This window comes from Parasteatoda tepidariorum, chromosome 7 (genome assembly GCF_982258835.1).
Source record: "Parasteatoda tepidariorum strain Cologne lab strain chromosome 7, Ptep-v5.0, whole genome shotgun sequence".
Taxonomy (NCBI): domain Eukaryota; kingdom Metazoa; phylum Arthropoda; class Arachnida; order Araneae; family Theridiidae; genus Parasteatoda; species Parasteatoda tepidariorum.
In genome coordinates, this window is record NC_141761.1 from 94,083,342 (window position 1) to 94,108,541 (window position 25,200).

General features: G+C 28.7%; 1 protein-coding gene across 4 annotated transcripts in view; it reads left to right on the forward strand.

Moving 5' to 3' along the window:
* LOC107439363 (uncharacterized) overlaps nt 1-25,200 on the forward strand; it is a 603,558-nt gene that overhangs the window by 490,939 nt on the left and 87,419 nt on the right. For all 4 annotated transcript variants that reach the window (XM_087168288.1, XM_087168289.1, XM_087168290.1 and 1 more), the window contains one exon: nt 1,529-1,648. In XM_087168288.1, the coding sequence (XP_087024414.1) occupies nt 1,529-1,648 (120 nt within the window). The remainder of the gene's footprint in view (nt 1-1,528; nt 1,649-25,200) is intronic.

Consider the following 25,200-nt stretch of genomic DNA (forward strand, 5'->3'; position numbering starts at 1 on the left):
AAAAACCTTTTGTCTTTGTTACAAAATATTTTAGCAATCATTCCTTTTTCACGTACTCCAGAATTGCATTTGAAAGTTTAGAAGTAAAAAAAAATGTGGTAAAAATAATTTCTATGAAGTATTAAAGCAGATAATTATTGATAATATCACTGGCGACAAGTAAAAAAAATTACATTTTGAGATTTAAAATACATTTTTAAAAATACATAATTGTTAAAATCAATGACGAATCACTCTAAAAATCTAACAATCATGGTATAAATTAATTAATTCTTTCAAATTCAACATTTTATTTTATAATATTTTTCTATTAGTTGCAGTAAACAGGCATTTGGTGAAAATAACCTACGTATATGAATTAATGAAAAGTTCGGCTCTTTGCTATTATTGTAATTGGAAAAGTTTTTGGTATTTTCTAATAGACCTGATATTTTCTTACTACAATCAGCTTATATACTTTTAAGCTAATTAAAAAATATGCGAAGAATTATTCAATCTGACAGAATTTACTTAGGCTTATTTCAAAAAACCTTTAATAACGCTGTATACTCTGAGCCTTCTCAACTGTGGGCCGATTGCAAACTTTCGGAAATATATCAGGCTAAATAAACGAGTAATAATGTTTTTTGTAATTAGCCTAAAAATATGTGGGCTAGCTGCAATAAGCCTAAAAAAGGTGAGGAAATTTTTCCAATTAGCCTAAGTAGTGGAAAATGTTACCGACTATTTGCCTAGAGTAGGTCTATTCCCTTACGACGTTCGACTTGTATTCTGTTATATAATATTTTGTAAATAAAGTTTTATTATATAATGCTCGTCTCTCTCTCCTTTTATCATCTGATAATTAATAGACCATGTGTTGTATTTTTCCGAATTGGTCTAAGTCGTAGGCATATTTAAATTATTTTTGAAAATTAATACAGGTTCTGTAAGAAACGTTAACGCTAATTCATCAGAGTGCTACTGATTTATTAAAATATTATTTATCAACCCATTTTAGGTTAAGCATAGAAGTTTATAAAATGTAAAATTATTTAGGTGTGCTCAAATTGCATTACTTAAGACACAAAAAAAGTTTCGCACGTGAAAAATAATATTTTATTTAAGAAATAAAATGGTACGTTTATGCACCATTGGCCAAATCAATAGGCAAATTATTTAAATGAACGCTAAATTTGTTAATGAAATTTGTTTTATTTTTAGTTCATTTACTGAATTTTCAACTTTATTCCATAAAAAAAAACACATACTATTAATATCAAAAGAAATAATTATATTATTTTCCTTTAAGTCTCTAACCGTTTCATGTTGCAAAACTAACGTATTTTAAAAACAGAAAGCGTTTACCCCAACTGAATTATTAATATTTTATAAATGTCTTCAGAAAAAATAAAATTAGAGAAAAATTGTCACAGTGTTAATTAAAAAAATGTTTATTGAAATGGTGTTAATTGGTTAAATTGCAATTTTAAATTATATAATTTAGTTTATTTTTCAAGATTATTTATTTTTATTTCATTGTTTTTAGCCATGAAACAAAGACGTCATCGTGGTTGCCACCCGTGGAATCCTGGGATTCAGGAGGAATTGGATTGCCATATGGATGGGAAGCTGCTTTTGATCGAGAAGGCAAAACTTATTTCATCAAGTAACTATTTTACCTATTTACATTAAAACTGTTTTGATTTCAGCCTGATATAGTTAGCACCATTTGTTTTGCTTATAATATTTAATTAACAAGGGACTAGAATATTCAGGAAGCACATTAACACGAGTTAAAGAACTCCATGCCACGTGTAGGGGGATGTAAAAAAATTGTAAAAATGCGCTCTGTACAGTATGCTGTTTTAATTTATAGAAAACTAAAATTTGCACCAAAGATTACCGAATTGGGAAATTTGTTTTATCAAGGGCCTTGGGGGAATACATATTTGTCAACTCAAGCAACAACAACAAAAAAACATTCTTTTATTAATAAGAATCAACTGAATTATATCCTCAATCAAGCTGAGTCGAGAAGTTTAATAAGTATGTTAAGAAATATTATAATTTGCTGAGGGGACCATTTTGATGTTTAGTATTTTCGGACATGAATATGGCCGTCATTCTTATGTTTTATATTTTTTAATATTACTCTTGAAGCCACATCACATTTTTTAATGTCGGTAAATTTGAGTTTTTTTTTTTTTTTAAATTGAAATTAAAAGCACGTTATCAATCACTGCCAATCTGCTGATCAAGTATGCCAAGATATTTTATTTTTCATTCTACCCAGTAGATCTCGTGTTACGGTTTTTGAAATATCTCACATTTTATGTCCACCCTTTACTTTCAAATTGGTGCTCCCTTGGCGTAATCAGCAGATACGCTTTGCGTCCACCACCGGTTTGAGAACTGGGTCGTCATACGCAGCATGGGGCACGTTAAATCTGTCTTGGCTGACGTGCCACTCGTTGGCTGTGGTGTGGAAATTTGGATGAAGAGGCACCAGCTAAGACACTGTTTCTATAATCTGATCGGAGTCAAAATTACGGAGCATTCCTAACATGGTGGCTCATGAGCTATCTTGAGCCACGACGGCTACGGAAACACAGTGTTAGCCTTCCAATGAGGTGAACCGGGTTCGAATCCCAGCGATAGCTGGTCAATATGAATTCCAAACCCAGCTCGCTCCACCCACGGTGTTGACGTAAAATGTCCTCAGGGGTAAACGAATCATGGGTTAGAGTCCCGTTGCCATCAGTCTAGCCGTGAGAGGTTTTCGTGGTTTTCCTCTCCGTGTAACGCAAATACGGGTTAGAAGCATAAAAAGTCCTCCACGAACGCAATTTTCTCCCAATACTTGATCAAAGAGTTTCCTTGTCTTCTGGATCGGGTTCAAAATTACAAGGCTGCGGAGTTGAACATTATTAGTCGTAAACACAAAATTGGGTCGGCTGCTCAACGATGGTTTTAATACCATGGCCGTTTAAGTATTGAGCCAGAATAACGGGACTAGGTGCTTGGCCATGGTTAGGTAATGTGTATTTTCAAATTATCAGAAAATGAAATTTTGCTTGGAATTGTATATGACAAACACCAGAAATGTTTGTCTCCACCTGTTTTAGATTAGTTTACTTACTTTATTTTAATTAGATGAATTATTCTATTTTTATTAAAACATAAACATTATAGCCAAACATTATATTAAAACATGATTTTATTTATATTAAAACATATTCTTTTATATCTTAAAAATTATACTTTTTTTATTTATATATTTCAAAGTAAAATTATAGAAATTGAAATTTAATACATTTTAACTCGGAAATATTTGAAAAATTGATCAATATGATTTTAAAATAGTTTTATTTCGATATATTGCTCTACGGTTATAGTTTTTAAAAAATTAAATCTGTTATAAATCCATCTTAAAGCAGCGTATAATCGTATCTTTTGTTAATGTATAACGTAAATGTATCTTATGGTAATTTATCTAACAACAAAAAAATAATCAAAAAATTTGACAAAAAAACACTTTTATTTTCATCTTTAATTTCAATTTCCTTAAAAAACAACGATTTTATCATAACTATATATTACCTAAAATGTTAGTTTGTTAACTATTAATTTAAAGGATTAATTATTAAACACTTTAAATTTAAGTTACATTTTTTTATCGATTTTGATTAAATGTAATTTATATATCGATATATGCATACGCAATAAATATCGATAGCGGAAAAATAGACTTCAACGAATGAATTTCTAGAATTTTAATTTGAATAATTTTCTTATTAAGATTTAATTTTAATGACAATTTTTAACTGCGGTGTTTCGAAATTATTAATGCAGCGAGAAAATTGAGGGTTAATTATTCATCGCATCCAACAAAGAGTTAATTACAGGCAAAAATGCTGCATCTGGAATTCTAAATTAACTCGGGGCCCAAATTTTTTAATAAAATATCTGTCGTCTGCGAACCCATTTTCAAGCTGCACTATCCAGACTCGTTTTTATAACTTTATTCTGTTACTTGTTAATTAGTTGAGCGTTCGTATTAGCATTCTTTTCACCTCTTCTGTAATTCTTTCTTTCGTTTACGAACCTCATTAAAAACTGAAATATTCTTTCGACCAAAGTAACTAAATCAACTTTTTTTTCTTCTTGCAGGTTTCCTTATAATTAGAAGCTCGATAAATAGCAAGTTTCTTTTTCACTAGTTTCTTTTTATTTTTTGTAAAAAAAGGTAAATGGTTAGTTAGCCTTATTTTAGTTACAGCAAACTAATATCATTTTTTTCGCATAAAAATGATACAAATGTTAAATGCACCATACACTTTTTTTACTTCTAATGATAATTTTTTTTCTTGCCCTATAAATAAAAAAGTTTACGAATAAGTATGACATTTGAAATGTGTGCCAAAATAACTAAATTTTTACATTTATTTATTTATTTTTACTTCATTTTATTTAATTTTCGAAAAGTCAAGTAATGACAGCGTATAAAAACAATTAGCAAAGAACAAATCTATGAAAGCACAAGTGAAAAAAATATTATAATAATGCATGAGAATGCATAAAGCAATACATAAAAAAAGCATGTAGTAACATGCGAAATTATATAAAGCAACGTATATAAGCAAACATAAAAAATGAAACAAATGTAAAGACAAAGAGAAAAATCTGTTGTCAAATAATATTTCGCGCAATTATAATATATTACTGGCAAATATATTAATCGACTGACCAATTCAACTCTTTGAAAACGTTGGTACAACATTGAATCCTAATATCAGTACCTAAAATCCTTATATCGTGGAAATTTGAAAATTTGCAAAAACATGTAGTAATACGGAAACGTATGATGCAATATATAAAAGCAAGTAGTAATCTATGGAAACATACAATATTGTCGGGGAAAAACCATCCACAAAATATATTTCGTGTTACATTTTGAGAAAGTTGGTTCAACTTTGAATCAATTCATATCAATACCTTGAACCGTAATATCATTGAAATTTGAAAATTGAAAAAAGAAACATCTAATACGATTCGAAAATGTATGATGCAAAGCAAAAAAATAGTAATAAAGTATGAAAATATATACAATACAGTAAAAACAAAACTATTCACAAATAATATGTAGTGTTACACATTGAGAAAGTTGGCCCAACGTAGAATCAATTCATATCAATACCTTAAACCCCAATATCGTTGAAATTTGTAGAAAAAAAACATGTAATACGATTCGAAAATGTATGATGCAACACACACAAAAAAAGTAATAATGTATGAAAATATATACAAAACATTCAAGAAAAAAACCATTCACAAATTATTTTTCGTGTTACACTTAGGAAAGTTGGTTCAACGTTTAATCAGTTCATATCAATTCCTTGAATCTTAATATCTTTGAAATTTGAAAATGGAAAAAACAAGTAGTAACATACGAAAATATCTGATGCAACACATAACAAATGTATGACAATACAACCAAGAAAAAACTGTCCTCTATTAATATTTCGGGTGGTCCTAAAAAACTATTAGAAAACTTGAATTATAATATTAATACCTTGAATTGTAATGTCACGGAAATTCTCGACAGTCTTAAAAAAAGTTAAATTGAATCATGCCGAGAAATCAAGTCTTAAATGGTTTAATTTCCACGATAATGGAGAGATTTTGCATAGCCTTACGATTTTCGATAATACTATTAAAGCTTAACAATGCATGAGCGAAAATTTCTCAATAAAACGCAGAATCTCTCAAGGGGAGAAAATAATTTAACGTCGCGGTAAAGCGCAAAACAAAAGCCATGCAAAATCTCTCTATTTATTATTTATTTTCGTAAGTTGCAGCAATTTTCACAATTGTGATTTAAGGCTGTCCAGTGTGTTTAACATTTCATAAATATACAAGAAAAACAACTTATCTGTTTTATTTATATTTTGGAGTTCTATCATGTCCAGATTAATTATTTCATTCTTACTCATCCTATTTTCAACGTTAACGTCATTCTATTTGTAACGTTTTTACGTTTTAAATTTTTCGAGCGTGATTTAACTGCTCAATAATTTAAGTTATTTATTAAAGAAAAACAATGCAAATAGTCTCTATCTAAAATGATAAAATATGAATTCACCATCTCTAAAAGTAAAGAGCGTGTCAGCTGCAATTTTCCTAACAGCTCTTTCAACTAAAATAAATATTTTTCTTTTCTACAAAGTTTCATAAAATAGATCAACTGTGAAGCATCTTTCTTCTTATTATTTACGAACTAACTAAAAAAAACTGGTTTAAGTTTTAATTTCAAAGATAGAGTTATAGTTAAGCCTTGTTTTAGCAATGGATCCTAAGAGAATTGTTCAAGCGTTTTTATTTTTTGCTTACTAGACATAAAGTAATTCTTAAAAGATATTTCCCGAAACGGTTATCTTCAACTGTAATCATCAACGTAATTTTTCTTCAATGATAATCATTTCAAAAATCTATTGAAACAATTGTAAACATTTTTTTTTATCCTCCAGTGAACGTGTTACGCTCATTCCGTTTTTTTAAATTAACTACTCATAATTTAAATTTCGAAGAAAAATATTTTGAAATCAATTCCTTTGAGAAATAAAAAGTTTAAACTGCAAAAAAATTTTAATGATTCGCAACATGCAGTCCCTGGTCAAATTATTAGACGCATTATAAGGTTCTATGTAAAATCTTAATTATCAGGTGATTATACTATACAGCTTTATCGTTTTTGCGCCGGTGCACAGTGGGCCAGCATCCAAGGTTTCATGGCCAAAATTAGTATTTCAATAAAACTTGTTTCAAAATTTGGGGGTTTTTATGTGCAGGTAAATTGAATTTATAATTGAAATTTTGAAATACACTAAAAATTCCACACAAAAAACAAAATGGCGACTGAAATATGACGAGCAAAAATAAAATAAAAGTAATATACAGATGGATGACAAAATAATACGAACGCCTGTGAAATATCAGAAAATCTTTATTAATAGGGAGTTGGACCGCCCTTTGACTGAATTACAGATTTAATACGACGTGGGATCGATGCATAAAGGTCATGAACAACGTTTAAAGGAATTCCTCTTGCAAAGCGGCCTCTAATTTCAAAAGATTTGATGGAGGTGGGAATCAGGAACGAAGTTTAGACTCCAAATATTGCACACAAATATTCAATAATATTTAAGTCCGGAGACTGAGGGGGCCAGGCGAGATGCTCAACTTCATTGTCATGCTCTTCGAACCATGCTTGAACGCACCTAGCGGTGTGGATAGGGGCGTTGTCGTCTTGAAAAATCGGTCGCTCTCCAGGGAATAGAGTCTGTACAAAAGGATGAACATGATCCGTTAGAACGCTTAGATAGTCATTAGATTTGATTCTCCCATGCAGACGTTCTAGTGGCCCAAGACCACGCCAAGATATCGCACCCCAAACCATAATGGAGCCACCTCTATGTTTCACAGTTAGTAAGAGGCATTCAGGATCAAACGCTTCTTTGGATGATCTCCAAACATAAACGCGTCCGGTGGTCTGAAATAAGGTGAAGGATGATTCATCGGACCATATTACATGCTGCCACTGCTGTGGGGACCAGCCTTTGTGACCTCTACACCACTGGCGGCGCTTGAAAGCATTGGTTGCTGTCACCAAGGGTTTACGAATTGCCACTCTCCGATGAATGTTCGCTGCATGAAGTTCTCTTTGAACAGTTCTTGTTGAAACGGGGTCCTGAAGATGACTGTTCATGCCTGATGTTATCTCGGATAACGATTGGTTGTGTTTCCGAGCTACTACGCGCTGCAAGACACGTCTATCCCTATCATCAAGCTTTGACTTTCGGCCACTGTTTTGCTTTGAAGACTTCGTCTTACCTTCTTTCATGTATGCTGTCATAACGGCTGATACAGTACTTCTTGCAAACCCCAAAAGGTTTGCTGTTTCTGTCACCGATGCTCCACTTAAACGCGTTCCAACAATCATCCCTCTTTGGAATTCTGACAGGTCAGACATTTCACCTTATAAGAGCTAGTTAGATAAACTCATGCAACACAGGTGACTAATGTTGAGAGACTGATAGCTTCCTCTTCACGCTCACTAGGTGGTAGACTTCTGTTGCGGGTGGCGCGGCTGTACTGCAGGTGTGAAATACGTCACACTTTTTCACAGGTGTTGGTATTATTTTGTCATCCATCTGTAGTACGTTTAAATAATTAAATATAGCAATGAAAATATAATAATTTTCGTAATTTTATATTAAAAAAGCAAATTATATTTCCGAAGTAATATTACAGAATAACGCGAAAATATGAATAAAAAAACATAGTTTTTGTTTTTCGGTATATTTAGTCCACCTTTGCAAAATGGGGCAGGTGTTTTCGAAAGAAGAAACATCAAAGAAGACAGCAAAAAAAAGTTTAGCTAATTACCTCGTGGAACTTTTTGGAGATAAGTTTCGAAAGTGATTCAAGCATTGTAAAATGTCAAATGATAAGTTATAAACTATAAGTTTGCCAAGTGTATTAACTAATCCAACAAATTGAAAAATTGTACTATAATTCCAGACTAATTACTCTGATAAAAATGCAACAGTAAGGTGAAATTCCTATATATATTTCTGAAATATAAATTTAAAAGTTACATTTTAAAAAAAAATTTAACATATTTTTCACTACATTGTACTCTTGTCGGTTCAAAAAGTAAATTATAATGTCTGGAATGATTTTGAAAACTTAATTTGGGTGATATTAAAACTGCCTAAACATATTTTAGTTGAAAATTTAATTTTGACTTTTGGCCAAAGATCATGGTCTTCTGGCCCACTGTGCGGTGTAACCGGTTTGCACTTGTTTACGTTTGTATTTCAATTGGTTAACATCGTAATACAATACGTTAAAAATAAATACAGATATTAAGTATATAAAAAATCTCCTGAATAAAAACCCATTGCATGTATGTTTAAATATAAAAGTATTGCATATAAACGCGTGGAAAACGTGTAATTATTTAAAAACTACAGTGCGTCTAATAATTATGTCTATTTATTAGAATATACTAATATAATACCTGATATAACAAATATTCTATCTTTATATAATACACTGGTTATCATAAATTAAGGAAAAATCACAAAAATAGCGATAACTCTTTCAAAAGTAAGCCAAACCGTGCAAAATTTGCATATGTTGTCCACTAAGAGTAGCTGAGTAAAATTGCAATATGCAAATTAGTGGCGCTGCACTCGGCTTACGTCATCTGCCTGGAGCATAAAAGTCCAAGTTTGAGAGAAAGCACACAAATTTTACTGTGATTGCGACATTGAAAATCTGAGATAGCCAATTCGTAATAATGACCTCTAGGCATCATTTGCCTGAAGAACTACGATGGAGAGCCATCGGGAGACTAGAGGCAGGGCAGAGTCAATCAGAAGTGGCCAGATGGCTAAATGTGAGTCCATCTGTGGTTCATAGACTTTGGAGGCAATTTCAAACCACAGATTCGGCATCTAGGAGGTTCAGTCAAGGACGGCCAACTGTTACGACCAGTGCCGATGACCGATATTTGACATTAAGTGCACGCAGGAATAGAACCGCTACTCCGACACATCTTAGATCCTCTCTTGCTGCAGCCACCGGAAGGTTGGTGTCAACGTCAACTGTGCGCAGAAGGCTCCACGAAGGTGGTCTGTATGCGAGACGACCAGCCATTTGCGTGCCGCTCACATCACGCCATAGGAGAGACCGTTTGCAGTGGGCCCGACAACATGTCCACTGGACGTCAGATCAATGGAGGCCTGTTCTCTTTACGGATGAGTCCAGGTTTAGTCTAGAAAGTGACAGTAGACGTTATTTGATATGGAGAGAACCTGGGACCCGTTATCATCCATCAAACATCCGTGAAAGAGATGCATACGGAAGAGGCAGTGTCTGTGTTTGGGGAGGCATATCCTTAGGAGGGCGCACATACCTCCATGTCTTTCCAAGGGGAACCGTGAATGCTCAGGTTTATCGAGACAACATCCTTGATGCTTATGTGCGCCCATATGCCGGGGCAATTGGTGATTGCTTCCTGTTACAGGACGATAATGCAAGACCACACAGAGCTCGCATTGTTGATGATTATCTTCAACAGGAAACAATTACTCGCATGGAGTGGCCAGCTCGATCCCCGGACTTGAATCCTATCGAGCACGTTTGGGATGCTCTAGGGAGGCGTGTATCTGCCATCAATCCGCCCCCTCAGACCCTTGCAACTGCTTTACAAGAGCAATGGCTCTCACTTCCTATTGAACTGATAGACCGCATAATTGAAAGCATCACACATCGCTGTTTGTGCTGTATTGCTTCTAGAGGCAATCATATTCCATATTAAAGGTACTTTTTCTATTGCAAACCGATACTTCCAATTTGTTTATTTTATACATGTGCTAATTTCTATACTACTATTAATGTCTGATAATTTCTTTTTATGTTGTTTAATACCTTACTATGTGTTGTATATTGTGGGTAAGTTTCATAAAATTCCATGTGTAATTTCTTGAGTTATCGCGATTTTTGTGAATTTTCCTTAATTTATGATAACCAGTGTATATCGTCGAATTTATACAATCGCCTAATTTATATTATATATCGTCTAATTTAACAAACAATTAACGTAAACAAGTGCAGACCAGTTTCAGTTGGGTGAAAACAATAAAGCTGTATAGTATCACCTGATGATTAATATTTTGCATAGAATCTTATAATGCGTGTAATAATTTGGCCAGGGACAGTACAGCTGATTTTTAAAACAAAATAGCTTGGAAATACAATTGTTTCCTTCTCTTGATAAGCATTCTCATCAGCACAGCGTGATTGAAGAAAGAAAAATTCAAAGAAGGAAATAAAATCAAGAGTGAAATATCATTCGTCGCTGGTCCTTGTGCTACTGCAATATGCATTAATACGATGGGATTCTAAAATGTATTTGTTTAAGGTTCACCAACATTTCCTACTTCTAAGTGAATGAGGTTGCTGTTATTTCATAGGCTTTATGAACGCACATTTGAAATATAAATTTAAATTATTAGGAGTAATCTCCAATAAGTCCGTTTTACGAAGGAACCCGATATAAATCACTCAAGTACGTGAACATCCTGTGGTCCGAGTGCCAAATGTCAATTGGTCATTGCGTGATCGTTTGCTTTCCAACCAAAAAAAAGAAGAAAAACCTGGTAACCAAACTAGAGCTAGCAAATAAATTTCATAACTATTTTTCAAACTAATTTTTTGAAAAATAACTAAAAACAAAGGATCAAAATAATAACATTAAAATTCCATAATTTAGGGTTACTATTTAAAGGAATCAAAAGATAGAAATCTTTTATCATTTTTCAATCAAAACAAGTTCAAACAATGTATAGTTCAAGAATTTATTTAAAATTTTAAAATGCAAGCAATTTATAAACAATTGAAAAAACAATAAATTTATTTTGTCGCAGATTAAGTTGTAAACCCTGCAATAATATTTTTTTAATGAAGACAAAAAGTGCAAAATTTCACATATTTTTTATTAAAAATTATTATGCAAATATTTTGTGTTCTAAATTGTCTTACAAATTGATAATATTCTCATCACTGTAAGGAATAATTAAGCAAAAGTTAATAATTAATCTTTCTCATTGTTAAGTAATGATAATTTAGTAATATTTATAAACAATGAATTTATTTTTCCGCAGATTAAGTTTAAAACCTGTAATAAAAGTTTCAGATAAAAACAAAAGTGTAATATGTCAGATATTTTTTAATTGAAAAATATTATACATATATTTTGTCTTCTAAATTTTAAGACAAATTGATATTAGTCTTACCGCAGTAAGGAATAATTAAGTAGTTATCTACTGATGTAAAACCAACCCCTCTTTCTCTCTAAAAGACGAGTTTTTTTTCTTGATGATGTCTTTAAAAAAATTGTGCAGTTCTACTCTAGAAATTCATCTTTATTAATTTATCTAGATAACTATTGCTCTGGTTCTGTTCTTTGATAACACAGTCAAAATATAAAATTTCACATTTCTTATGAAGCTAAAAGGAGAATTAGGAGTACAAAAGAAAAGTTGATAGGATATAAAGCTGTTTGTCGCCTTTGATAATCAGCATCATTGAAAAGTTAATGAAATCAAAATAAATAATAGAATCAAAATTTAAATCAAGAAAAAAAGTATATTCAAAACTAACAGAATATCGTAAAATTTACCGGGCTTACGACAAGAACACCAAAAAACTCGATAATTTTTACCAAAGTGCATTGATAATGATTTTGATAAAATTAATAATAAAATATCGTTTTACAATATTAGACAAAATTTGGAAAATGTGATAAAATTTAATACTTTAATCATGACATCTTAGCACATGGCATGAAAACCATTCATTCGGTTAATTTAAACTTTCAAGTTTTGTATTTTTACAAAATATGTGGTAACAAGAACTAAAATTTTGATAACCATAATTTCCAGTAAACCGTTGCCATGTGAATGGAAAAATTATCAAATGAATGATTTAAATACTGCATATTTTGGTTTCATTAACCAGTCATATGTTTTTTTTTTTTTTTTTTTTTTTTTACCGGAAATGTTATGAACATACATTAAGGTACTTTTTCCAGAATTGCTTTCTCCGTGAATTAAAAGAAACATTTATATGGTGCATTTCTAGAACAGGCCTGTTGATGACCCTCCAATCATTCCAATATTTAAGTCCATTTGGGTTTGGTTAATTAGTAGACTTGATGAACGCTCATCAGATCCACGAATTCAAATAATTGTGTCGATCTCTGTTAAATCCGTTTTCCAAAGACGCGCGTTCAATCAATTCTTAAAATTTTTTCTTTAAACGTTTATATTCCAAGATACTATTTTAAAGAAATACCCAATGAATAATTTTGCAATTTTTTCTCCCAAGTAAATTTGTATACTTGTAACGAATTCATTAAGTAGAAAAAAAGTTAATTTTTTTATTTCAAGCAGCTGAAAATATTAGTTTTTCTAATTGAAAGCTTTTTTGTGTATGTGGTAGTTCAATATTAATTTCTATAAATTCGTGGCTCTAGGGAAATTTATATTACTTACCAGATGAGTGATTCATTCTTTTCGCTTGCCTAGTTAAAGCGTTTAAGCTTTTAAATAGACTTCCGAAAATGAAATATTTCCTCCCACAAGAATTGAAAAATACGACTCATATTTTCTTATCCTTCTCGCTCGAAATGATTTTTCTTGGATCCATTTTCTTTTAAAAGAAAAAACATAAATGTTTTGAAAGAAACTATAAACAGCATTTTGCTTTTAGATGAAAGCAAAACATATGACTCTTCTACGAGTAAAAAAACAGCTTTAAAAAATGCATTGTGGGAGAAAGTTTTTTAATTTTTATCCTTCCAATTTCTTTTTATTTAAAAACTCCTTTCAGCAACTCAATATGTATTAGAGCGCTAATAGATATCTCGTTGAGTTTCTTAAAAACGAAAAATTGACAGTATTTATTTTCCTTTATCTAAAGTTAGTTGTATGTTTTATTGTATTAATTAGAGTTAGTTTCGGTGGTTAGTTTTTAACAGTAACTACAATTTTGAATAAAAGTTGCCATATTTTCTTAACAAAATATAGGAAATATTAAAATAAGCGCTGCATCACCGACTATTGAATAAAAGAAAGATAAAGAAGAAAAAAACATTTCCGTTGTTTTTGCTGCAGTATTAAATAATGTATAAAGACAACATATAAGATCTTTAATGATGTAATCAATTGGAGATCATTTCAGCATTAATACAGGTACCATCCTCTGTGTCGTGACACAAAATGAAGAATACATAAAAGAAATATTACAGAATTAATATAAAATATTGAAATAACAGCTGCCTCTTGGACTATTGAGCAATAAAAAGATGCCAAAAGAACTAAGTATTTTCATGCTGCCTTATTTATATAGTGTAGAACAAAACACATAAGTGCTTTAATAATGTAGTCGATATACGTTAATAATTGCTTCAGTATTACAGCAAGAACCATCACCTACGTTGAATACCATCACAATGTAGAGAACATAACAGACATTTTCAGAATCAATGTCAAAATATTAAAACATCCGCTGCCTCTTGGAATATAAGGCAATGTAGAAAGATATCAAAAGAACAATGCATTTTCATTGCTTTTGATGCCGTATTATGTAATGTAGAACAATTATATGAAATATAGGTGCTTTAATAATCTAGTCAATATCCATCAATATTCGTTTCAGTATTATAATAAGTACCATAATCTATGTTGCGACACAGAATGTAGAGAACATAACAGAAATACTTCAGGATCAATGTAAAAAATACGAAAATAACCAGTGCCTCTTGGAGTATTGAGCTATAGAGAGTTATCAAAAGAACAAAGCATTTTCATTCTTTGTGCTGCATTGTTATATAATGTTTGACACAACATACACTACCCTACAATAATAGAAAAGAAACTTTCAGATTTTGAAAATTCTTTTAAATTTCTCAAGAAATACTTAGAGAATCATACTTAACAATAGATTTACATTTTATTGCCAAATATGAAAAATCGCATGTACTAATTACCTCTAAAGTTACAAAATAATTCTTCAAGTATTTCTGGAAAAAGTTTAAAAAAATATTAAAAACTGAAAGTGTTTCTTCCATTATTGTAGGAGAGGGTATAAGTGCTTTAATAATGTAGTAAATAGGTTGTGATAATTGATAATGTGATGGTTTCAGTATTAATAATAATTTCAGTATTGATATTCAGTATTATGAATAATAATAATAGTACCGTCATCTGTGTCGATACACTGAATGAAAAGAAAATAACAGAGAATAACAGATGGCTATCGATAGGAATTCCCCCCCCCCGATTGCACAAACTTCAGTGCTTATGTAAAATATCCTCAGTGGTACACGGATCGTGGATTAAAGTCCCTTTCTGTCAGGCTATATTCGGTCAGGTTTTCGAGGTTTTCCTTTCCGTGCAATGGAAGTGCAGGTTAGTTCCATCAAAAAAAAATTCTCCACGAAGTCAAATTTCTCAAAATACTTGATCCTGGAGCTCCCTTGTCTTCTGGATTAGGATCAAATTTACAAGGCTACGGACTTAAACATAGGTAGTCATAAACTCATAGTTAGGTCGACTGTTCAACGAAGGTTATAAAACATAAAATAAGACATATGTCTATGTTGGCTACATGATTTCTGCTCGTATCATTCCTATACTATTTTCATAATTTGAGTTCTTTTTATTTTATTTAAAGAAAAATAACTATAAAAAACTGATCTGTAAAAACTTTTGTTTGCATAACATAGTTCAATTTTCCATCTTGCTTTACAGCTCTCAATTTGTTTAAAATATTATGCTGTATTTACTAACTATTTAAATTACATTTGTTTTTAATTAAACTTTAGTATTAAAAATGCAATTTTGAAATGCATCTTTAAAAAAAACTCTCTTAAAAAATTAGTTTAGGTATTACGGTAATAGTCTTAAAAAAATATATTTGCCTCTTACTTTAATTTTAATATATGTTTTTTTTTTCATTCTGAAGTCATTATGAATATTTTTGATCAACGAAATCCAACTCGGATGAATCTATTTAATTTAATTTCTGTGCTATTTTTTTTAATCATTTCTTCAGTCTCATTTCCTTTTAAGTTTTAAATGTTGAAATTAATTAACGTTGAAACAGTTTTCTCGTATAAAACTAAATCGTGATTAAAAGAAGAAAAAAATTCTAATGCTTCCTCGAATATTTTTTTTTAATTAATGGAATCATATTGCAAATGAAAAAAGACAATGTTTCTTTATATGCATTTTTTTATATTTATTTAGGCTCAGGGTATTTTTGCTTTTATTATTGAAGATTTTTTTCAGTGAATTATACTTATCCACATTTTGTTTGTTTTTTTTTTGAATAAATAACGACATAATTTTTTTTCATAAACGAAAGAATTCATTTAATGAAAATTTACTGACTTTTTTTTTTTTTTTCAAATTAACTTAATATTTCCAGTTGCTAAAAATAACTAATATTGATTTATTGTGTCAACTTTGAAATTTTTATTGGTGGTAATTTTGTACCCTCTTAAAAAGGGTTTTCTCATAATTAAGCAAAAATGTGTTAAAATAGCTCCGAATCAAATATAGTCGAATTTAAACAGCTCATGTACTCATCTTTGACTATAATAACATGTTCAAAACAACATATACTCATTTTTGAGTGTAGATGAAAAGTAGTTAGGATATAGTTGCTTTACTGCATTTAATAATTACCATCACTATTGTTTCATTAAAGATAGAATCAAATGTATAAAGTAAGAAGTATAAATTAAAAGTAGCTAGGATATAGCTGTTTCGATGCCTTTAATAATCATAATCGTAATTGTTTTGTTAAAGATAAAATCATTGGTTTAAAGTAAGGAAGTGTAGATGAAAAGGAGCTAGGATATAACTGTTTCAATGCCTTTAATAATCATCATCATTATTGTTTTGTTAAAGATAGAATCATAGGTTTAAAGTAAAGAAGTGTAGGTGAAAAGTAGCTACGATAGCTGTTTCGATGCCTTTAATAATCATCATCATCATTATTGTTTTGTTAAGGATAGAATCTTATGTTTAAAGAAAGGAAGTGTAGATGAAAAGTAGTTGGGATATAGCTGTTTCAATGCCTTTAATAATCATCATCATTATTGTTCCGTTAAAGATAGAATCATAGGTTTAAAGTAAGGAAGTATAGAGGAAAAGTAGTTGGGATATAGCTGTTTCAATGCCTTTAATAATCATCATCATTATTGTTCCGTTAAAGATAGAATCATAGGTTTAAAGTAAGGAAGTATAGATGAAAAGTAGCTAGGATATAGCTGTTTCGATGCCTTTAATAATCATAATCGTAATTGTTTTGTTAAAGATAAAATCATAGGTTTAAAGAAAGGAAGTGTAGATGAAAAGGAGCTAGGATATAACTGTTTCAATGCCTTTAATAATCATCATCATTATTGTTTTGTTAAAGATAGAATCATAGGTTTAAAGTAAGGAAGTGTAGGTGAAAAGTAGCTACGATAGCTGTTTCGATGCCTTTAATAATCATCATCATCATTATTGTTTTGTTAAGGATAGAATCTTATGTTTAAAGAAAGGAAGTGTAGATGAAAAGTAGTTGGGATATAGCTGTTTCAATGCCTTTAATAATCATCATCATTATTGTTCCGTTAAAGATAGAATCATAGGTTTAAAGTAAGGAAGTATAGATGAAAAGTAGCTAGGATATAGCTGTTTCGATGTCTTTAATAATCGTCATCATTATTGTTTCGTTAAAGATAGAATCATAGGTTTAAAGTAAGGAAGTGTAGGTGAAAAGTAGCTAGGATATAGCTGTTTCGATGCCTTTAATAATCATCATCATTATTGTTTCGTTAATGATAGAATCATATGCTTAAAGCAAGGAAGTGTGGATGAAAAGTAGTTAAGATAAAGCTGTTTCTATCCCTGTAATATGCATCATCAGTATTGTTGTGTAACAAAAAGAAGAAAAAACTAAAGATAAAATTATGTGTTTAAAGTAAGAAGTATAGATGAAAATTAGGATATAGTTGTCTCGATGCATTTAATAAACATCATCATTATTGTTTCGTTAAAGGAAGAAGAAAAATTAAAGATAGAATCATGTATTTAAAGATAGAATTATGTATTTAAAGTTAGAATCATTTATTTAAAGATATAATCAATTATTTAAAGAAAGAAATGTAGATGTTGAGTTATTAGGATATAACTGCTTTTATGCCTTTAATAAGCATCATCATCATTGTTGTTGCTTTATAGAAAAAATTAAAAATAGATTCATGTGTTTACCAGCACATTGAGTGCCGGTACATTTTACCATAAAATCCATTTTTACTGGAATATGTTATAAAAAATATCTGATTTACCGTAATTTGTACAGTATTAATTATAGTAAAATCAACGGGTCACTCGAATTAAATAAATATTATGTAACCACATCAAAACCAAAAATTAAATTTTCTTACGATAAAAATGGATTTTACTGATGATTGTAAAATCTGGCTACTTTATACCGTTTTGTATAATATTTTTTATGATTTTGGTAAAATAATTGTAATTCGATACTGATTTTCTGTCAGTGTATCTGAGATCCACTAAAAAGTCTCATGCGATAGAAAACCAAAGAAAAAATCCTTCCCAGTGTTATCCTCGTAAAATTAGTTTCTTGGATGGAATAAATTTTAGTACTGATGTTTTTTAAATTTAAATTGTTAATTAAAACTTGTTTCACAAGTATCTACATTATAGTTTAATTCTTATTCCTTAAAATCTATTGTTTCAAAAAGCAGGTTATTGTTAAATATTTTAAAACATTGAAATATTTTCTGGGAGTTCAGTAAATAATTATTTAAAATATATTCATTAAAATAAATCTGTTTCTTCAACTGAGATATTATTTGATTTTGTTAAAAATATATTTTCCACAAGCTTTACATTCGATATAATCTCTCAGAAAAATATTTTTTGAAACTATTTTTCAGACATATAATTTCTCCAGAATCAAATACCGTCGCAGTCTTAGTAATCATTTATTTTGACTCAAATGTTATGTAGACCATAAAAATGATAAATGTGATGGTATACTTCCAATTTTTGTTCTTTTTATAATAGCAGAAATGTTTTTGGAACTTAAAAAAAAATAAGGAATGTCATAAAGTTGTTCTGTGGTAAAATATTTTTAGTTTTTATTTCCACTTTAACTTTTTAGATAGTAAACCAGAATATATTTTTCAATTTTGATAAAATATTTAAATGTCTTATGGCGACAATATTATATGAGTTTTGTTTGAAATAAAAGCTATAAGTTACACTAGAAAGCAAAATATATTCTTAAAACCGGGTATATCCATTTTTATGGCCTGATATATAGAGTAAAGAAAGGCATTAAAACAAAATAAATGTCTAGGTTTTGTATTTTTACTAAAGCTAATGTTTGGAAAATCAATATAATTTTCATCATATTTTTTAGAAATAATAAATTATGAAGTATTTTAGTTATATTTTTATAGATATTATATAAATATTGCTTTATTAATACAAATATACGCGGAGAAAAAAAATAGTCATAACTATTAAAATATGGTAAAATTTACCGTGTTTCTGTCTCTATGGGAACACCAAAAAACTCGGTAATTTTTACCGAAGAGCTTTGATAATGATTTTCGTAAAATTAACAATAAAATATAATTTTTTAATGTGTAATAAAATTTGGTAATTTTTTGTGATGCCTGAGAGCATGGTTTTTAAAACCATTTATTTGGATAAATTTATTTAGTTTTGTACTGTAATACTAAATGTGTAGTAAAAAGAGCTACAATTTTTAAAACTAGAATCTCCGGTAAACCGTAACTGTAAGAACGGGAAAAATACTAAATTAATAGTGCAAATACCGGATATTTTGGTTTGCGTTACACAGAACTATATTTTTATTAGAAATGTCATTATCATGCGGTACGAAAATTTTATCAGATTTTTTCTCCGTGTGCTGTTGGGCTGGCTTATAACGCTATCTTTACTAACTTAAAACTTCTATTTCAGTTTTAAAAAAAAACATGTTTTTAAAAAAGTTTAAGTAAGTATACGTTTTACTTAAAAATTAATATTTCTTTTTTTCTCAATTAGTATTTATAAGATTCTTTTCTAAGAGCTTAGTTTTATTTCTAATTTGTTCATACTTTTTTACTTTAATCTGTTTAGCTAATGTTTTTAGTTTTATTTCCATCTTCTGTGTTACTTTATAAACCTTTTAACGTTTGAATAAGAAAGTTTGTTTTCATGAGTTTAACTGTTTTGTTTTATGACAAATTGAAAAAAAAACTTATTAATAATACAATTATTAAAAATAAGTAAAAGTTATAGGAACAAAATAATAATAAAATGATAATAATGAAATAACATGTAATTTGAAATTAAAAATTTTATCAGTTTCTATTTAGAAAATTGGGTCCTATAAATATGATCCTATTTTTTAATTTACTAAAATCAATTACAGAGTGGCAACAGTCACAATTATCATAAATCAGTAGCAACAGCTTTGAAAAATAGTTAAAAGTATCAAAATTACCAAATATTTAATAATGTAGAAATTTGAAAATTTTTAAGGCATTATGTTAGGTCTATTCAGGGCAAAAGGCCCGTATAGAATTGACAAGTACACTAAAATAATTACAATAAATGGGAACAAAGGTATACAAAGTAATGGTAAAAGTTTCCATTGGCTGTGAAATCAATTCAGGCTCGTAAAAAATTTAACTCCAAAACAGTAAAATTTAAAATTTAAGGTAAATAAGATTTAGTTAGAGGAATCAAAGAGATTAAAAGAGAAAGAAGATAAAAGTGATAAAATAGAAATGTAAAGTTAAAATTTAAAAAGGTCAAAAGACCATTAAGACTCCAACGTAAAAAAAATAAAGACCAAAGTGTGAAAGACTATAACTTGTAGTTAAAAACATTAAAAGAGCCTAATAAAAAGAAGATAGAAAAAAGGAAATGTCAATTTATAAAATAAACCTGACGTACAACTGTTCGGATTAGTTTTGTGCTAAAAATGTTATTAGCAAAAGTTATATTTGAAAAACTACTGAAAATATTTGATTTGAAATTGTTTGAACTGTCCAAAACTACAAAGATTTTAAAGGGATAAATTTTATTAAAAAATAAAATAAAATTAATAATTGATTTGTTAATTAATTTATTAATTATTAATTAATTAATTATTGATTTATTAATTATTAATTGATTAATTATTAATTTAATAATTATTGGTTTATTAATTATTAATTTACAAATTAATTTAAATTAATTTTTGATTCATAAATTTTTGAATTTTTCAAAAGTAAAGATTTTAAAATGATACATTTTATTTACAAATATTTTAATCAGGAATTTGATATACAACATCTATAAAGATTTTTAACTTTTATTAGAGTCTAAATGTATAAAGTATTGAAAATGTATTGGAAAACTTACATATGCATTAAAGAAGCTTTAGAAATTATAATAGTGTGAGATATATTCTAAACTAAAGTAAGCTTTCAAATAATGTGATCAAATTTTAACTGGATGGAAACTTTGACAAGATAAGGCTAATGTTCTTCGTCATCTCTGCTAAAACCACGAGAAGCTCCTTAATTAGCCTCTCATTAATTAGAGTCCTGATGCAAGCTTCATATTCCCAACTTTATGGGCGAGTGGCAATTAGTGACGTATCTATGGTAATTGGTCGTACTCCTTTCAAAATGGATTCACAGGTAATTGGGAGTTAATAAGATAAGTATCACTGACAATTAAAAAGTTTTCGAACATGTAGAAGTTAGCATAAAAAATGTACTATTTACGTTACGTTTTTAGAAAGTCTTTGCTTCCGTTAGTTAATTTTTAGAGTTCGTAAACGGATCTGTGTATAATTGCGTTAAAAATATAGTGAGCGATTCCGTAACTTTTTTAACATATTTAAGTGATTAATGTAGCAACTGGCATCTAATACGAACGGTATTTGTAAAACGATTATGACTTGGAAAACGTTGCTTGTTAGAATCTCTAGAATGTATTGCATTGAAAATAGGAGTCTCGTACATTTTTCCGACAGGTTCGTTTACTTGACAGTTTATTTTCACGACAATTACGTTTATCCGACAAAAGGAAAAAGAGTTTTAGAACAAAACTAAATGGAAAAAAAGGGAGAAATTAAAAAAAAGAACAGAATAAAAGTTAAAATACAAAAAAAATAAGAAAAAAATAAAAAGAAACAAAAGGAATAAAAAATAAAAAGGTTATAAAATTTTTAAAAAATTTAAAGAAAGTATAAAAACTTTTAATACTATTAACATTATAATCATATATATATATATATATATATATATATATATATATATATATATATATATATATATATATATATATATATATATATATATATATATATATATATATATATATATATAAACAGTTATAAATCAACGAGAAAATACTCCGAAAATAAACTAACTATTTATAATTTTATAGCTAAAAAATTCAGAAAATACAGAAAGGGGAATTACAAGATTTGACTTATAAAAGACTCAATTAAAATATTAAAAGAGATTGAAAAAGTAATAAGTAATGCTACTACTAATTACTATATGTTACTTTGTACAATGTGAAAATCTGATTGTTAGATTAAAAGATATTCAGGGTATACCGCTTTAATGCTCCTTATTGTTTTTAAAGGAAATCTAAACGTATATACCATTTTTATTTATCGAAAAAAAGAAAAAAATTGAAACTAATTTCAAATGTTTTTTTTCTTCTAATTAATATAGAATTTTTTTCTTACACTTCGGCATAAAAACAACTAAATAACCAACTATGTTTTTGAAAAATATTTTGGGACTTTGAACATTAAAGAAAAAGTAAGTTTCTTCTACATCAAACAGAGACATTAACCTATCATTTTCTTCGGATACATGAGTATATCAATAAACCACGTCCTCGATTGAAGTATTAAAAAAAAAAAGAATATTATTTTCCTTTTTCCGCTGCAACCGTAATTGACCGATTTCACGACATGCAGGATGAAGTTAACGAATGCTGCTGCCAAAGGTCATTAGGAATTTTTTTTTTCTTTTCTTCTCTTCACTTCACTTTAAACCTTAATCTTTGAAATGGGGGTTCAAAATCAAACAGAAAGAGTTCGTGTCAGAGTAAATGGTTTATACAACTTTTTATTTAATATTTTTTGCTTTTTTTCAATTCCTGTCAAACCTGGTAGAGTTGCCTGGTCGACATATACTTTAATTACTCTAGAATGTTAGTTCCGCAGTACTTTACGCGGAGCGTAATAGATGTTTCTTTTAGCTCCATAAATCTTTTTTTTCTTCTTGTAAATGTTTTAAAAATGTCAAAGCTTTCGATTCGATGCGTTAATTCTTTAGCTTAAATGACGCAGAACAATATTTATTTCTTGCTGGATATTTAGCTTACGCAATTAATTTCAAGTTTTTTCTTTAATTTTTTAAGTCTCCGAAAAATTTGCTTTGAATGGTAAATTTAACTCAATAGCATTAAAAGAAATAAATGTTTGCTAAACATTTTTAAAAAAAAATCTAAACAAAACGTTTTCAGTCGTAAAATTCAATTTTGATTTAAAAGAATTTCTAAAACTACAATAGGAAATTAACTAAAATTTAATTTATTCAATTAAACTTGAGAAAATGCTACAGATTTTTGTTCTTATATTTTATACGCATTGATTTTAAACCAATTTTATTAGCAAAGAGTTTTTTTTAAATAATTTGTTTGTTTATAAAATAAATAATTTGTAAAATCTATAGCTTTTGAACGGTTAATTCAAGCATTTTTTTAATTCACCTGTTTTGTACTAAAATTCCTTTTCAATTTATTGTAAAAAATTAATCATATTTTGCATTGCATTCTCGTCATAGGAGTTTTTTTATTTGTTAATTAAAATAATTAATAAACACATAATTCAAATCTAACTTAGATTACAATAAAATAAAAGTTTTACTAAGAGTTGGGTGTTCCTATTTAGCCCATATGAGAATTTTAAAATCAATCGTGGAAAAGAAAAATTGATTGGGAAATTTTAGGTGAAAATGCATTTGTTTACAAAATACATTAAGTAACTCTGCACAAACTGCAATTTGGTGCAAAAAAATCATTTTACATATGAAAATCTTGGAACAATATAGTTAGAAGCTAAACTTTTTGTAAAGATATTATTTTTACTTCAAACTGTTTCTTAAGATTGTTTCCAGATAGGCACTTTAAAAGTTTTCAGAATATCCTATAAGATAAAAATTATACACACTGAAACATCTTATTGCCTACGTGTTTATTTATGAAAAGCTCTCTTGAGCAATTTGAAAAATGTGGGTAAAAGTAAACCTGACATTTTAAAATTAAGAAGAAAATAATAATTTTTGACCAATCATCTCTTGAATATACGAGGAATTTTATACTAGTAGCAAATTCAGTTGCTACTCGTATTTCTAACTTTTTGTTTTGAATGAAGTTGGATAAGCTTCTTTAGTCACAATAACCATATACAAGTAAAACATTTGAAATTTGAAGAAACTGGTGAAAACAAATATTTAAAACATTTATAGAAAATAGACTTTGTAATCTCGGGTGTGGATTACATTCTGTGCAGTGCGCCATCTTTGTCGAATCAACCTTTGTAAGGTCATTATCATATATTCTTTTTTTTTTAAATATTTTCTGTTATAGAGTGTTTTTGTAATAACTTACGCAACTCACTCAAAATGAAGACCTAAACTTCGAATATCTCGGGGTCTAATTATTCATTTCGTTCGTAAAATTGTATTTCTTTAATCCTAGATTAGTGAATCTTTGTAAGTCTTTCTAATATGTATTTACCTTGATGCATCTTTTGACATGTCTATTTCTGATACTTCTTTCCTGTATGTCCTTCTGTAATACACCTGAAATATATTTCTTTTTTTTTTTAACAAAAAAATTTTCCTTTTATTTTTTTTATCATTATAATTGCTTAGAATCAACCGAAGCAAGGTCGCCATACCTAAAACACCAAACATTACATTCAATTTCATTCAATTTTCGTCGTATCTCAAGGTTTATATCATGTTCTTTGTTAACATTTTGCAATAGCAAAAGTAATTTTTACATTCTTTTTTTTTTTACCCTTATTTCATAACAAGTTATAAAAGTTAAATAATAATGATGCCATGCAAAGTTACTTCAAATAAGTGACCTTGACCTTTTAGATGAACCTTTCTAGAAGTTGCGAATGCATTTTTCATTATTTTAATTCAATTTTGAAAAAATATTTCAAAAACAAAAATAGCTTTTATTTTATTTTTCTTTACGCATTATAATAATCTATAGTAGTTTGATACTGAAAATAGCATTCAAAGTTAATACAATTTTATGAACTTAAGCAAACTAATGAATTCTAGAATAAGTAATTAATAATACTTGTGAACTTACTTCTCATAACTCTATATTTTAATTTTATATATTTTTATTTTTTAAGCAAAAATGACTTTTATCTTCATTTACTAAAGTTTAAATATAATGTGTAATAGTTAGGTAATTAAGATATCGTGGAAGGTCAATACTATTTAATGAA